The sequence below is a fragment of the Megachile rotundata genome, chromosome 16, assembly GCF_050947335.1.
Source record: "Megachile rotundata isolate GNS110a chromosome 16, iyMegRotu1, whole genome shotgun sequence".
Lineage (NCBI taxonomy): Eukaryota > Metazoa > Arthropoda > Insecta > Hymenoptera > Megachilidae > Megachile > Megachile rotundata.
The window spans coordinates 3,064,563-3,080,266 of NC_134998.1; the positions used below are offsets into that span (position 1 = coordinate 3,064,563).

General features: G+C 35.6%; 2 protein-coding genes across 2 annotated transcripts in view; one reads left to right on the top strand and one right to left on the bottom strand.

The window, feature by feature from the left end:
* Positions 1–15,704, bottom strand: part of mbo (nuclear pore complex protein Nup88) — a 109,897-nt gene that overhangs the window by 40,097 nt on the left and 54,096 nt on the right. The gene's annotated exons all lie outside the window — the stretch shown is intronic.
* Positions 1,745–3,910, top strand: LOC143266039 (E3 SUMO-protein ligase ZBED1-like). Its single transcript, XM_076541376.1, has one exon. It carries the CDS (start codon positions 1,808–1,810, stop codon positions 3,593–3,595), a length of 1,788 nt encoding a protein of 595 aa, XP_076397491.1. The 5' UTR covers positions 1,745–1,807; the 3' UTR covers positions 3,596–3,910.

Consider the following 15,704-nt stretch of genomic DNA (forward strand, 5'->3'; position numbering starts at 1 on the left):
CTTCATCATTGATGTACTTTATTGAATGTTTGAAATTTAAGAATTTGGTGCTTTATATTATTGAGGATATGTACATTTGATAATTTGAGAACTTAGGAATTTAAAAATTAAAAAAATTGACAATTAAGGTATTTAGATTTTTGGAGGTTTAGAAATATGATCATGTGATAATTTAGAAATTTAAGAATTTCTAAGATTAGAATCTTGGAAATTTGGAAATTGAAAGTTTGGAAATCTAAAAACTTAAAATTCTGAAAACTTGTGTTCGTAAAAAATAATATTGTAATTCGAAATTTTGTCATTTAATAATTTGAAAATTTCAAAAATAAAAAATGTGAGAATCTGGTAATGTGTTAATTTTCAAATTTAGGAATTTGACAATTGAGCAACTAAATATCATTTAATGTTCAAACTTAAAATATAGAATTTTTAAAAAAAATTTAAAAATTAAAAATTTTGTTCGAAATTAAAAATTTTTAAATTCTAAAATTACAAAACCTAATGAAGCCTGTCATAAAATACATTATTAATCCAATATTGAATTCAAATCATAAGTACAGAACAAAAACTGCATTCAATTGCAAGAAAATCACATTCACAAACACGCTACAAAAATGCATTCTTCAACAAGAACATACTGGAACAAAGCAAACAAAATCTTGTGTTGAGATTCCGTTAACAACAAAACATACAAATTTATTTTTCGCAGCAACAAATGAACGTTCTAGAGTAGCCGGTCTTATCACCGAATTTAAATATTACTTAGAACAGTTGAAAGATCTGATAAGAACCGTGTGTGCTGAAGACAGATATCTTAATAACATTAATGATTAAAATACGTACAAATAACGAGCATTACAAAACTTATACACAACGAAAAATAAAAACTTGTATACATTCTTGCGATAATGCAAAACAAAGAAATACCAATACACTTTTAATTTTTGAACCATTTTAATATCACTATTTCGTTTAAAACAATGTACTATATTTTTAATTTTGTAAAACATTTTTCTACTTTCATTTTTTTTATTTAAAAGACTGCTGTATTTTTAATTTTTAAACTATTTGTTTACTATCATTATTTCGGTTTAAAACACTGTACTTTATTTTTAATATTTTAAAGCATTTTTTTACTTTCACTTTTTTTATTTAAAAGACTGCTGTATTTTTAATTTTTAAACTATTTGTTTACTATCATTTTTTCGGTTTAAAAGACTGTACTATATTTTTATTGTACTATATTAATATTTTTAATTTTTCAATCATTTCTTTGCTATCATTTTTTTCATTTTAGACAGAATACTATATTTTTAACCACTTAATTTATCAATTTTTAATGCATCAATCATTTTAGTATTATTTTTTTCATTTAAAAAACTATACTATATTTTTAACTATTAGATATAAGATATTAATTCATTCAGAACACCTTTTTGCAGCATTAGCAATAACAGCTCATTCTTATTAATTAATACAATTATTTCACTAATATTTAGAATATTATCACGCTAATACCGAAAGATACACCAATCTTAAAAAACAGAAAAACATCGAATTCGTCCAAAATATTTAAAAAGCAGTTGTACAAATAATTTTGTTACAGACTGTACGAACTTTCCAAGTCACACTTCGGTCACTCCCATTCGCTTAAACGATATCTTAACGACGTTATCGATATATCGTTAAGTATCAACAAGATATAGATAACTTATCGATAATTGATACCAGTACTATTTCATAGTCGCTATAAATACTCACAGTAGTTGAAACGATCCGTTAATCGTAAGACCGTTGTGAATCAAATATGTCGCGTAAGACACGAGTGAAACGTAGCAGTGTGTGGTTGTACTTCACCGACTGCAGCGAAGATTTCGACATAAAGACAGCCAAATGCAATGTGTGCGAGAAGGTGGTGCCTTATTCCGGCAACACGTCGAATTTGTGGTCACACATTCGCATATACCACGCGAACGTCGTTCAGAATTCTGAGGAATCGAACGCAGAAGTTTCACTAGAGTGCGAGAGGATTCGAACGATGTCGAACATCGACACAATTTTAGAAGCGGGACCTTCCGAGTGTCCGAAACGCAAGTGCAACGAGGACTGCGACCCATATCTGGACACCAAACGTAAGGACATAAACGAATCTCTCATCCTGATGATCAGCAAAGACTGCCATCCATTTTCGATTCTCCACGACCCAGGATTCGTTCACTTCGTCCGCACGCTGAATCCATCGTACGAAATTCCGGAGAAAAACGTGTTGACCGATCAGTATCTCCCTCGGCTCTACGAGAAAAAGTGCCAGGAAATAAAACAGAGACTGTCGTGCGCTAACGACGTTCACTTAACGGTCGATCTGTGGACCGACAGCGATCGACAGGTGTCGTTTCTGCAAACGACCGCGCATTATTTATGGTCCGCAAAGTTGTATCACAATGTTTTGCAAACTGTACACTTCGGGGAACATTCTACGAAGAATTTGAGAGACGCATTGACACGGGCGATGAAAACCTGGGAGATTTCGTCGAAAACGAAAGTGGTGGTCAGCGACGACGGCAGTGTTGTAGCGGCAGTAAATAAGACGAACCTGCGACACATTTTTTGTTTTGGTCGCAGACTTAACCTCATCGTTCTGAACGCGTTAAAAACGGACGCAGTTTCTGGGATTTTGTCGAAGTGCCGCGATATCGTTCGCGTGTTCAAAAGCAACGAGTTGCTGCTGAATTTACAGATACGAGAAGATGTAAGGCCTGTTGGCTTGAAAAGAGACGTTCCGACGATGTGGACATCGATTTATTTGATGTTAAGTCGGTTTTTGGAGCTGCAAAATGTTTTACGGATGGCTCTCGTGGAGATAAATCACGAAGCGATCGAGCAGGAAGAATGGAAAATAATTGCTGGCATCGCCGCTATCTTGAAACCGCTGTACGAAGCGACGAAGGAAATGGCGGACGAAGATTACGTAACTGTTTCGAAGATTATTCCTATCATCCGTTGTATTGAATTTGCTTTGAAGAACCTTGCAGATTTACCGGGATCCGCTAAAGAACTGCAATCGGTTTTATTGAGGGAAATAAATGCAAGTTTCTCGAGTATCGAAGAAACTTCGATTTATGGCATTGCGACGCTGTTGGATCCCCGATATAAGCACGTTCCGTTTGAGTCCGATAACTGCGTGAAGAAGATACAGAACGAAATATTGCTCGAATGTCACGATGCGGATACGGATAGAATCGACTTAGAAAATAGCGAGTTAGTTTCGTATGAAAGTAATTCCTTGTGGGCACATTTTGATGAGAAGGTTAAGAAGGTCGGAGAGAACGATCCTTCCTCCTCGGCTAAACTTGAGTTAGAAAGGTTTTTGCAGTCGAAGATACTCAACAGGAGGTGTGATCCGATTGCTTGGTGGAACACGGAGGGAAATAAGTTTCCGAAACTTAGGAAAATGGCGCTAGAGTATTTGTGCATACCGGCTACTGCTGTACCTACAGAAAGGATTTTTAGAAAAGCTGGTTTAAGTTTTTTGAACAGAAGAATGCGGTTGCAACCAAAATATGTTGATATGCTAACTGTTCTGAGCTCGAGTTAAAATGTAAATAAATCTTTCTTGGACTGTTGTACTATGTTATTTAAATAGTAAAATTATTGGTGGAGGATTTAGTTAAAAATCTCCCAGCTGTAATTCTTAATGATCTGTTTGTGTTTTTTATAAGTAGAAATTATTTATATTTATTAGTTGAGGTCTGATTTAGAAAGATTAAATCCTTGTTATTATTTTTGATTTTGCATTATTGTTTTTTTAGTATCTTTGCAGTGGAATATTCTTAATTATTTATATATAGTAAAAAGATATTCTTTTATAGGCAATGTTTAGTAAAATGGAGATTTTTATTGTTGTAGAATGTTTTGGGTTAAATAATTTTGAAAAATACAATGTTTTACTAGTATTAGTATTAATATCAGTATTTTAAAAATATTAATATTTTTAAAGTTTGCTAAATTACAATTTATAATTTTTATACTTTGCTAAATCATAATTTATCACTTTTACAATTTGCTAAATATTTCTATGTAAAATTTAAAATGAATAAGTTTTTATTTGTTGATATTTTGTCATTTTTATATCTTCATTTATTAATATTTTGTCATTTTTAAATCTTCATTTATTAATATTTTATCATTTTTAAATCTTCATTTATTAATATTTTATTACTTCTAAATTTTTAGTTATTAATATTCTAGCATTTTTAAATTTTTCTTTACTAATATCAAATTTTAGCATAGGTCTAAATAATTAAATTATTGAATCATTTATGTATAATAAATAAAAATGAAGTACGCTTACTAAAAAACGAATACAAGAAAATTGGCTATTAGCAAAGTAACGTTATTTTATAATAAAAATTAATTTTGAAAGATTTTAATAATTTTGTAGCGCGATCACATATCTCTAGATCCACACCTGTACCTAATCGTACTTTGCTCCATATAATTCGGATTATCGATACTTCTATGACATTATCGGTATGTTTGTTATTTTCGATAATTTATCGAAAATCGATAGTAGTATCTTTATCTGCGTTATCGATTCTGCTAAGGTCATAATATAGAACGTATTAAAAAGACACGTGTATTGAATGCAGGTATTATTTCATGTATTAACGTATCTTTTTCTTGATTTCTGTAATTTTTAATGCATCGATATTTGTGAACTTAAGTATATTGTATAATACATGTTTTGAGGAACAGAAATATCGTTGCGAATATAGATATTGAAATGTAAATAATTATAAAAACTTTAACTTCCACAAAAGAGTCTTTAAAAGTTTCCTTAATTTACTTTTTGTATAAATAATTAACTTAAACAAAATTTGCAGCGCTGTCACATACGTCACATATGAGACAAGAACAAGTATACTTAATCTTACGATCTCATCTCTTAATCTATTAGTTTTTATGTGTTTCAATACTAAGAATCCTAAAAAGTTCTTTTTGTTTGCTTTTTTTTAAATAATTAATTTAATCGAATTTGCGACATTGTTCACATATGTCACATATGAACAAGAACAAGGATACTTAATCCTTTAATTTCCTAACAATTTCCTGTCGGCATATATCGTTAGCTCCACGCTAAGATCCCTTGAAAGTACCATTAAATTGCTTTTCCCATAAATAATTTAATCACATGTGGTCCTTCATATATGTTACATATGACATAAAAACAATGATACTTAATTTTTATTTCTACTCATTTTGCAGTGAAATGATCATCATTTGTATTAATAATTATATTTTGTTAAAAATAAGCAACACATGTCACATATGAGAAACAATTATGGGGACATGTAAGGAAAATCCAAACAGAGTAATAAACAATTAATTTGTTATTCGACGTGACGTCACATATGACCTTAATGCATTAAAAATTACATGTCATTAAAAATAACGCATATGAGAAATAATATTGGCCACGTAAGGAGTAGAAAATCCAAACAGAGTGACAAACGATTAATTCGTGGTGTCCGATGTAACAAGGGACGAAAGCTAATAGGCTTTCCGGTGCAACGTTGAAACAGCAGTTCGTTTTAGGGTGGACGATACCGGTGGCTACGGTTAATGAATCGACGTAATCAGGGGTGCGTGTGAGGGGGGTGGTGTTCAAGCGACGAATGACAATCGAGTTTTGTATTAATGTCCGTCCATGCCGCACCCATGGTCCCTGACGCGTTGCGTACGACAGTCACCATCAGCCTGATCGTTCGTTTAATCAAGCGAGCCGCTAACACGATTAACTTATTGCGTATTCCCGTCATTCCGTACGCGTGAGACACGAATCAACGATACACAAACGTAATACCCATTACGGTCATTCTATTGTATATCATTCTCTATCCGGCTTTTGTTTCTTCCTCTCTGTTTACCCACCTGTCGCGTTACCTAGTGTCTTTTCGACGAATCATTTGGGTGCGCTCCACGATTTGATCAAGGCAATTTACCTATTTTTTTTAATTAAACGATATACTGCCGTTTTTCTTTTTATCGTCCGTGACACTGTTGGGACACTTCTATAGGGTGTCTCAGCAAAGTTTCTGTATAAGCAACACTCCTTAGACATTAACTTTTTATCAACTTCTATTCATCAGAACATTCTGAATTCTTAGATGGGTATTCAACTGACTGGGTCAAATTTGCAAAGAGAATGTCGAAATGTTACACAACTAAATTTGCAAAAGGGATGTCAGAAATATCTGCAAGATGATTGTTCTCAAATTTGTAAAAACATCACAATGTAACAGTTCCTTGTAAAAGTTCAGATTTCGTTGCTCCTATTCACACTTACAACCTTCTTACCCAAGTAATACAACCCCAAAGGCAAGAATAATTCAAAGCCCTCGGCCAAAGTCCACATATGCCCATAAATGAAACTGTCCACATCCGGTCACCCCAAGACATAAACTCAGTAGACAAGAAGGCGATAAAAACGTAGATCTAGAAAAACCTTCCAGGTGCAAAAAGAGCATCTATCCCTTCAGTTAGAAACGAGTGCACGATGGGTCATTATCGTTATACGCTTCAATCTTTTGTTCCCGCAAACTGCATTTTGAGGTGTATCTTTTGAAGACGGTCGGTTTATGCCGCAGGCGGAAGTGTCCGGAGGCGCCAATGTCCGCATGCATGAGCGATGCAAGCGCATAAACTGCGTACAATGTGAAAGATCGGTTAGGCGGAAAGGTTATGAAAGAGAAACGAAAGAACAGAGAGGAATGATATCATCGGTGTCGGTATGGGGAGGGACGATATAGAATTTTAATATAGTGCTTTACGAGCGCGATTGTCCGCCATTTTATGGCCGCTATAGGACGGCTATTTGAATTCTTAGATCTGCATACTTTGCGGAATTGCGTGGTCCGGCTGGCACGACGATGAGTGAATCCTGGCGAGCCTGGACGGCCTCATCAAGCATGCCCTGTTTCTGCCGTTCGTTGGACTCTGTGGGGTGGGAAAAACTTAAGCATTTATTGAACGGAATAATTGCTTTGATTGTCTGATAACCTATAATTTAATTCCGTAATATATTTTCTAAGTTGTGGCATTCGCAGCCCCATAATATGTTTTCTAAGTTGTAGCATTCAAAGTTTACTGCTCTAATGTTTAGACAAATGAAAGCCAATTTTAAGTACTTTTTATTCAGAATGGATTTGCTACATTCGAACTGTAGTGCGTCACGAGTGTGACGCGATATTATAGCGCAAAGGGTTAACTATTAGGCGATATTCGAGCGAGGCGGTACAAAAGGTCACGTAACTGAGAGATACATTAATATAAAATTTATGGTACAGTATTTATTTTGCAAAATACTGAGGACGAACATAGGTGGTTAAATTATATTATTCAGATAATAATTAATATTTAAATTATATTCAAACTTTGATGGATATTTTTATTGTAATGTTATATACCATTCTTTCCATATAATGTATGTAATTATAGTCTAATGTTTTTATAATATAACATACACATAACATTGTAATGTTGTATACTATTCTTTCAATATTATGTATGTAATTATAGTATAATGTATTAACAATATAACACATACATAACATATATTGTACAATTTACAATATTTAATGTATTATCCAAAAACTGTATATTTCACTGAACAATTATTCAAAATGTACCGCGGAATTCATATGACACGCTATAGATGTCAGCCAAGTGCCATTTGATTACCATAGAATTCGAGTTTCTTACGAAGGGATTATTAATTTTTTTCCTCTCACGTTTCCCGAGTTTTCAGCATAATCGATTCGAGAACGGGGACAACGCTCTTTATTAGCGTGAAAGTGACTTACGATTGTTATTGCCATACCAAACGGTCTCATTGGATCATTTCACTGCAAGATAAACGCCATTGTAGTCACAGGGAGGATAACGAATATGCTCCCTTTATTGATACCAGATACATGGAATTTTATTGCGTCATTACCGGCAGAATTATGGGCACATTTAAATTCTGAATCTCCTTCGTTAGCTTATTAGAATCATTACGGACAGGACTTATTGCACACTGGCGATATTTTATCGCCTGAAGGAAGTTTCCCGCACTTAAAGCATTCAATTTTCTACCATGGGAAAATCCTTGATAAAAATGATATTTAATACTCTTTCCACTAAATTGATGCCAAGAATTTTGTTTTGAATCTGATTAATTAGGACTGTGCCTTCTTTAAAAAATATAGACATGTACCATATTTTTGTATTCACATTTAGTCACATTTTATTTTATGTTCTTAACATTTCTAATAATTATGTTTAACAATTTTCATTTTATTACTTCCACGATATACAATATAAGGAAGAAGTTAAAAATCTTGGTAGTGTGTCGAATCAAATTTTTAATATAATTTGTGAAGGGCGACCATAGATATACTTCGCTACATAAACCAAGATAAAAATTTTTCTAAAGGGTTTGTGTATTTATGAATCTCTTGAAAATTAGTTTTCATGCAAATCAGCTGAATATTTACAGCAAGCCAAATTAACGTTAATACGAATTATTTAAAGAATGTCGGCCATAACTTTCAGCCGTATAACAAATGGGGTTATATCCTTGGATATCAAGAATATACCAACATGATATCAAGGAGATATCAAGAATATATCAACAGGATAAGGAGATAGCAAGAGGATTTAAAGATGATAAAAGTGTCGAATTGAAGCGTGTTTTAATTGATCAAAGAGATTCAGATTATCCGGAACAAGTGAGGAGAACGAAGGAGGATCCCGAAGGATGAGTAGAAAGTAGTCGAAAGGAGGGGGGCTCTCACGATATAAGCCGTATCAGTTATAATTTACAATGTTATGGCGATTTTATGTATATCTTGCCAGAGCTGTTCTCCCCCGCGCTGAGAAGTATTATTTAAATTAAACGGGGCTAAACTAAGCGAACCGTCGGCATCGAAGTGGCGGAGAGAGAGAGGTGCCGCGGTGGTATGCAAATTATTATCGCGGGGCGATAATTTAAATGCATATTTCGCCTCCTATATCATTTTATTATTGCCAGCCAAGTTAAGTTCAGTTCGTGGGCGAGCGTTTACGAGAACCGCCACGTCCTGTAACCACCGCCACCACCAGTACAGCTTGTATTAGAAACGCTATCGAAGCGTTTTCCCTTATATAATCCTCATTGTTACTGCCTGCGGGACCATAATATCCTGTCGGGTAACGGCTACCGGCCAGGATTAATACCCCAACGACTAATTGTATACCGCAGGAAGTGCCAGCTCATCCACCTTTGCTTCTGTCTTCAAGATATCCTTCTGGTCTGCCTATGCTGTGTCACTTTTGCGCCTAATGACTCACTCGATTAATGATATTTGCTGTCTTATTCGACGGACAGATGTGATCGATCGAGGGGATTAATTTGTGGGGTTATTGGAGGGTCATTCTTCAGATATTGCAAGGACTTTTGCATCTATGACTGTCGCTATGAAATTGGTTCTGCTAGTGGGAGTATCAAGGTCTTTCAAACTTTTAGGTTCCTACAGACGCAATTTCCTAAAGTTTCTTATTCTTAGAGCTTCAAGTACTGGTGTCCTCAAGCTTTTTCTAAATTTTCATGTCTCAAAATGCCAAGGTTCTCAAGTTTCTGGATCTCCATATCTCAAGATTTTAAAGTGCAATGATCTCCAAATTTTTAGGTTCATCAAATCTTTAAACCTCTAAGTTTCTAGATTCATAGATTTCTAAAATTCCAAATTATTAGATACCTAAATCTTTAAGTCACCAAATTTCTAGGCTTCTAGATTGTTAAATCATCAAATTCCTAAATTTCCATATCTCAGTATCCTCAAAGTCCTCTAATTTCTACGTTCTTAGATCCCTAACTTTCTACATCTCAAGATCTCCACATATCAAGCCCCAATTTTTTTAGGTTTCTAGGTCTCTAACTCCTCAAATTCCTAAATCTCCATATTTGAAGCTCCACGTACCAAGGTCTTCAAACTTGTAGATTTCTGGATCTCTGAATCTCCAAATTTCTAAACTTCCATATGCCACAATCTGAAAATACCAAGGTTCCCATATGAGAACGTTTCTAGATCCCAATACCGCCAAATTCCTAGATCTCCATATCTCAAGATATCTCCACATCTCTTCACACCAAAGTCTTCAAACTCCTAGATTCACAGATCTCTAAATCTCTAAATTCTTGCATTTCCATACTCCTAGATCTCCAAATACTAAGGTCCTCAAATTCCCAAATTCTTAGACCCCTAGATTTCCAAGTTCCTAGATTTCAACCTTACTAGATCTCCAAATACCAAGGTCTCTACACTCCTATATCCACATCCTTGTGTCCCCAAATTGTCAACGCACCAAATCTTCAAATCCTCAAATATCCTAAATATCTTCTTAGCCATACTTTTGACCTGGAGTTTTCCCTGTTGCTGATTGCTCTCACAACCAATTTCCACCGTCCATGATCGTTCTCCCATGTGGCGCATTTCGTCCGGATTTCCATTTCGAGGCAATGTTAAGTCGCAAGTTCCCAGAAACGAGATCAGACAGAGGAACTCAGTCATATCCATAGCCGTATCTCGAACCACGAAGAAGGGTTAAAACTTGGCTCGGGTAGTATTTTAATTCCTGACCGTTATCGTTCCGGTAGCCAGGGTCAGTAGCGAAAGATACATGTAAGTTGACCCCGCCCTCGAGACCTCTCCTGGACGCTTATGAATATTAATTTCACCCCGTTACCCCCGCTTCACAACCACCCCCCTAACCGAAAACAGACCCGACGGGAACAAATTAGATCTTTCCTTCCATACATTTCCCTTTTATTTCTACGGCTTCTCCTGGATCCCTGTTATCCCCTTTGCTTTCTTCATCATTCGAACCTGCGTATCTCTGGTTTCACGCTTCCGACTATTATTTATTAATAATGCTTCATTTTGTAGGAAGTATATTGAAAATTCTTCACATACAATCTATTCACATCATGTATTGATGAACCAATACATGATTCATGGCGGCCCAGCAGCAGAGATTATTGTGGATTGAAAATATAGGTTAGGGTTGATGGTGACATGTTTTAAGATTTTTGAGATTTCAAGCTTGAGTTTAGTTTGAGTTTAGTTTTTTATTTCAGTATAGTAGAATTTGGAAGTAATTTGGTAGCAAAAGAAGTAGGCTAAACTCTTAGGAAAAATTGTGAAGTATAGTTTTTTTTTTGAACACAAGGTCGCAATCAGAGCAACACTTAAAATCCCATATTTGTCCACAGCACTTTTTGCTAAAAATGCATCTTTACTCATACTCCCAGCGTCTGTAAGGAGACCAAATTGACTAAATTTATCACATACAGAAAAGAATTTTTAATATGTCAGGTTCTATGAAGCTCCATCACACTTGACGGAGGAACAAAAGTTGAAGTGGTCGATGTGAACTCGGTCCGATAAAATGTGAAGACTAAATCTGCTGATTCATAAAATAGCTCTTTTTCAGGGTGCATAGAAACATTGCCAAAGTTTCCTCACCAGTTGGCACAGTATTTAATCCGAGTGTGCGCTATCTAGCTAACGCACCATTCATCCGCGAGTACACGAAACCGGCTACAGTTAACTACGCAGGGCCATACAACGAGTTTATCTTCAGTATCTTTCGGATGTCAGACGACCCTTGGTATTTCTTGCAGTTAGTTTCCAGGCCGCGACTCCGTGTGATTTCGAAGGGTGCGTGTTTCCAGGCCCAGGTTTCCTTGTACTACACGCTCAGGTAGGCTACCAGTACGCGTGCATTCTCATAAACACCGACGTGTACACGTACGACCAGATAGAGTTCCCTCTGAATCTGGCAATCTCATAACAGGGAGTTAAAACCACAGCACGAATGTCGTATCTTAGGCTGTCCTGACTCCCTTACGAGACTTTCTCTCGCTTTCCAACCGCCATGGATATTATTATCAGTACAAGTTTCATTTCGGATAGGAGGGCACGTCTCTTCAGACCAACGTGCAAATTTCACTCGCCACATTCAAATTTGAACTGTGAAATTTGGTTCCTTCGGAAGGGTGATTACAGAGAATTCTATACTGCAATTTTTACTTGACTTTTGTTAAGGATTTCTAGGTAGGTAGGTTAAGTACATAGATCAGATAGGTAGGTAGATTAGTAATTGTGTGAGTTTGATTAGTTAGAAAGGTAGGCTGGGTAGATAGGTAGATAGGTGGATAATTGGATAGGTAGATAGGTAGATAGATGGATTGGTTAGACGGATAAGTAGATAGGTAGATAGGTGGAGAGGTAGATAGGTGGAGAGGTAGATAGGTGGAGAGGTAGATAGGTGGATAGGTAGATAGGTGGATAGGTGGATAGGTAGATAGGTGGATAGGTAGATAGGTGGATAGGTAGATAGGTGGATAGGTAGATAGGTGGATAGGTAGATAGGTAGATAGGTGGATAGGTGGATAGGTAGATAGGTGGATAGGTAGATAGGTGGATAGGTAGATAGGTGGATAGGTAGATAGGTGGATAGGTAGATAGGTGGACAATTAGATAGGTGGATAGGTAGATAGGTAGATAGGTGGATAGGTAGATAGGTGGATAGGTAGATAGGTAAATAGCTGGATAGGTACATAGATGGATAATTAGATAGGTGGATAGGTAGATAGGCGGATAATTAGATAGGTAGATAGGTAGATAAGTGGATAGGTAGATAGGTAAATAGCTGGATAGGTAGATAGATGGATAATTAGATAGGTGGATAGGTAGGTAGGCGGATAATTAGATAGATGGATAATTAGATAGGTGGATAGGTAGATAGGTGGATAGATAGATAGGTGGATAGGTAGATAGGTGGATAGGAAGATTGATGGATAGCTAGATAGGTGGATAGGTAGATAGGTGAAGTAGGCAAAATAGATAAATAGCTTATGTGGATAGGCTAGGTAAATAGGATAGATAGATTAGGCAGTAGATTAGTAACTGTGTGAGTTTGATTAGTTAGCAAAATAGGCTAGTTACGTAGATAGGTCAAGTAGAAGAATTAGATAGGTAGGTTATATGGATAGGCTAGGTAAGTAGGACAGATTAAATATATAAATTGTTAAGTGTGTGAATTGGGTCAATTAGGAAAATAGACTAGGTAGATACATAGGTTAAGTAGGAAAAGTAAACTGTTATGTAGATAAGCTAGATAAGTACGATAGATAGATAGATCAGATAGGTAAATTAGTAACAGTGTTAGTTTGATTAGGTAGGCAGGTAGGCTGGATAGGTCAAGTAGGTGTGGTAGCTTAGATAGGTTTGCTAGGTCAGTTAAGTAGATAAGTTAAGTAGTTTGGACATGTAGGTTAAAAATGTGATAAGCACGTTGTAGGTAGGTTAGATAGATAGATTAAGTAGATAGGTCAGAGAGGTACATTAGATAGATACATTAAGTGGATAGGTCGGATAGGTACATTAGGTAGATATATGAAGTAAATACACATGTCCATCCGTGTATAGGTCAGACAATTGATAAATTTAAAATTGAAGAGTATCATAAAAATTGAGAAAGAGGTTTATATTGAGAGTCGAATGTAATCGACAATATAATCCGTGCGGAATGCAGCAAGCGGATGCAGCTAGACTCGTAACCCGGTAGTGAACCACAAAATGGGATTCGCAAGGGCGTTCGTCCTGGCTCGAAATAAATAAATAAATAACGCGGGTTACACGGGGCGTGTTTTCAACCAACCCGAGGCGGGACTTGCCTTACTACGTGGACGAAGAGGAAACCCGTACAACTTCGCAAGAACTTCTCGTCGCATCCTGAATTTCCTACAGTTGCGCATTCACACGTACACGAGAAGTCGGGCCTCCCGTGCACGACGTTGTTTCGGTTTGCCTTAATGGATTTCGCAGTAATTGTAAAATATCTCGCGAGTTACGCGCATGTGCATTTACAAGCGGACACGCGCGAGTATCCTTAATTGTTTGGCCCCACCGGTAATACCGGAAGTACGTATAACACGTAAGTTTTTGAGCTATATCACTGGTACGAATCTTCGTGAGGAAGAGGCGAGGAGACTGAAAGATGTTTTATCGTGGCAGATATAACTTTTAATATAGGGGAGATTTATAATTTCTGGTAATTCGAAATTTGGTAATTTTTATGTTTCGATATTGTTTAATTTTATGAGGCTTTCAAATTTTGTGGTGCATAAATTTGGAAATTTGTAGGATTCCTAAGATACCAAATTTCTGAACTTGCAGATTCCAGGTTTGAAAATTCCTACATTCTGAAATCTTCAAATTGTAAATTACAAAATTATAAATTTTTAAATTGGAAATGTCCAAAATTTCTAAATGCGAAGCTCCAAAATCTCAAATTTCCATAATTTTCAAATTGCAAATTTTTATAGTCTCAAATTCTCAATTTCTAAAATTCCAAAAGTTACTAGACTTCTAGATTTGTAAATGCCAAATTCCAAATTTTCTAACTGCAAATTTCTAAAATTCCAAATTCCAAATTTCCAAACTCCAAATTTTCAAATTGCAAATTCCTTAATTTTCAAATTTTCAAATATTCAAATTTTTAAATTTCCAAATTTCAAAATTGCAAAATTTCAAATTTTCAAATTGCAAGTTTCTAAATATGCAAATTCCTCATTTTCTAGGTGCAAATTTTAAAAATTCCAAATTTTAAAATTGCAAAATTTCTTAGCTTCCAAAATGCCAAGATTCAAATTTTCCCGTTCCCAAGAAACCAAGTTCTAAATTTCCAAATTTCGAAAATTGCAAATTCCGAAGAATGCAAAACCAAAATTTTCAAAATCACAATCAATTCCATATACACAACCCTATTAATATTTTAGTATTCCCAATAAATACTAAAAATCTTCAGACGATAACAACACATACACCCTAATCATCTACGATCCCAATCACATATCCTACATCAATATTACATTACTACATTTATTGTCAGTTCAACATCTATCAGTATCACACTATCAAAAGACACCCTCTCTCATACTTCATTTACAGGACAGATCATCTTAAATCAACCTTGAAACAAAAAAGTAACGCACAAATAAACTCGAATTTTCGGCTGCGAGCACCCTCACGTCATCCCCATTTCGTACAAAGGATCGTTCCAACCGATGACATCCTTCTTGTACGACGAGTGACCATCGTGAATGCACGCGATGCATGTTGCACCATGAAAAATCGTTGTCCACGTAAACGCACGGTCCCGTTAAGTACAGCCTAGGCTGAAAAATAACCTGGCAAATTGAATGGAGGCGAGGTAGTTCTGGCTGCAAGGGATGGGTGGGTCTGCCAGACGATGTAAAGAGGGTGAGTTCTGTGATGGTCGGAATAAAAATTCGGCGAGACATTGTACTTGTCACCCCTCCAACATTTCGGGGGCTTTTATAAACGGTCCGGAGGCTTTTGTCACAAAAAAATACGTTTTGTTACTTGCTGATCGAATCTCTTTCTTCAGATCGTAACTGTTTTATTATTGAGTTTTAATGAGGGAGTTTTATGGACTGATTTATGATAATTTTTTGTGGAATGAAATCTGGGACATTTTTGGAAGTTTAGAGAGGACTTAACAAATTTCCAAATTTTTTAATTCCTAAATATTCAAATTTCCAACTTGCAAAATTTTGAAATTGTTAATTTTCAGATACAAATTTATAAATCACT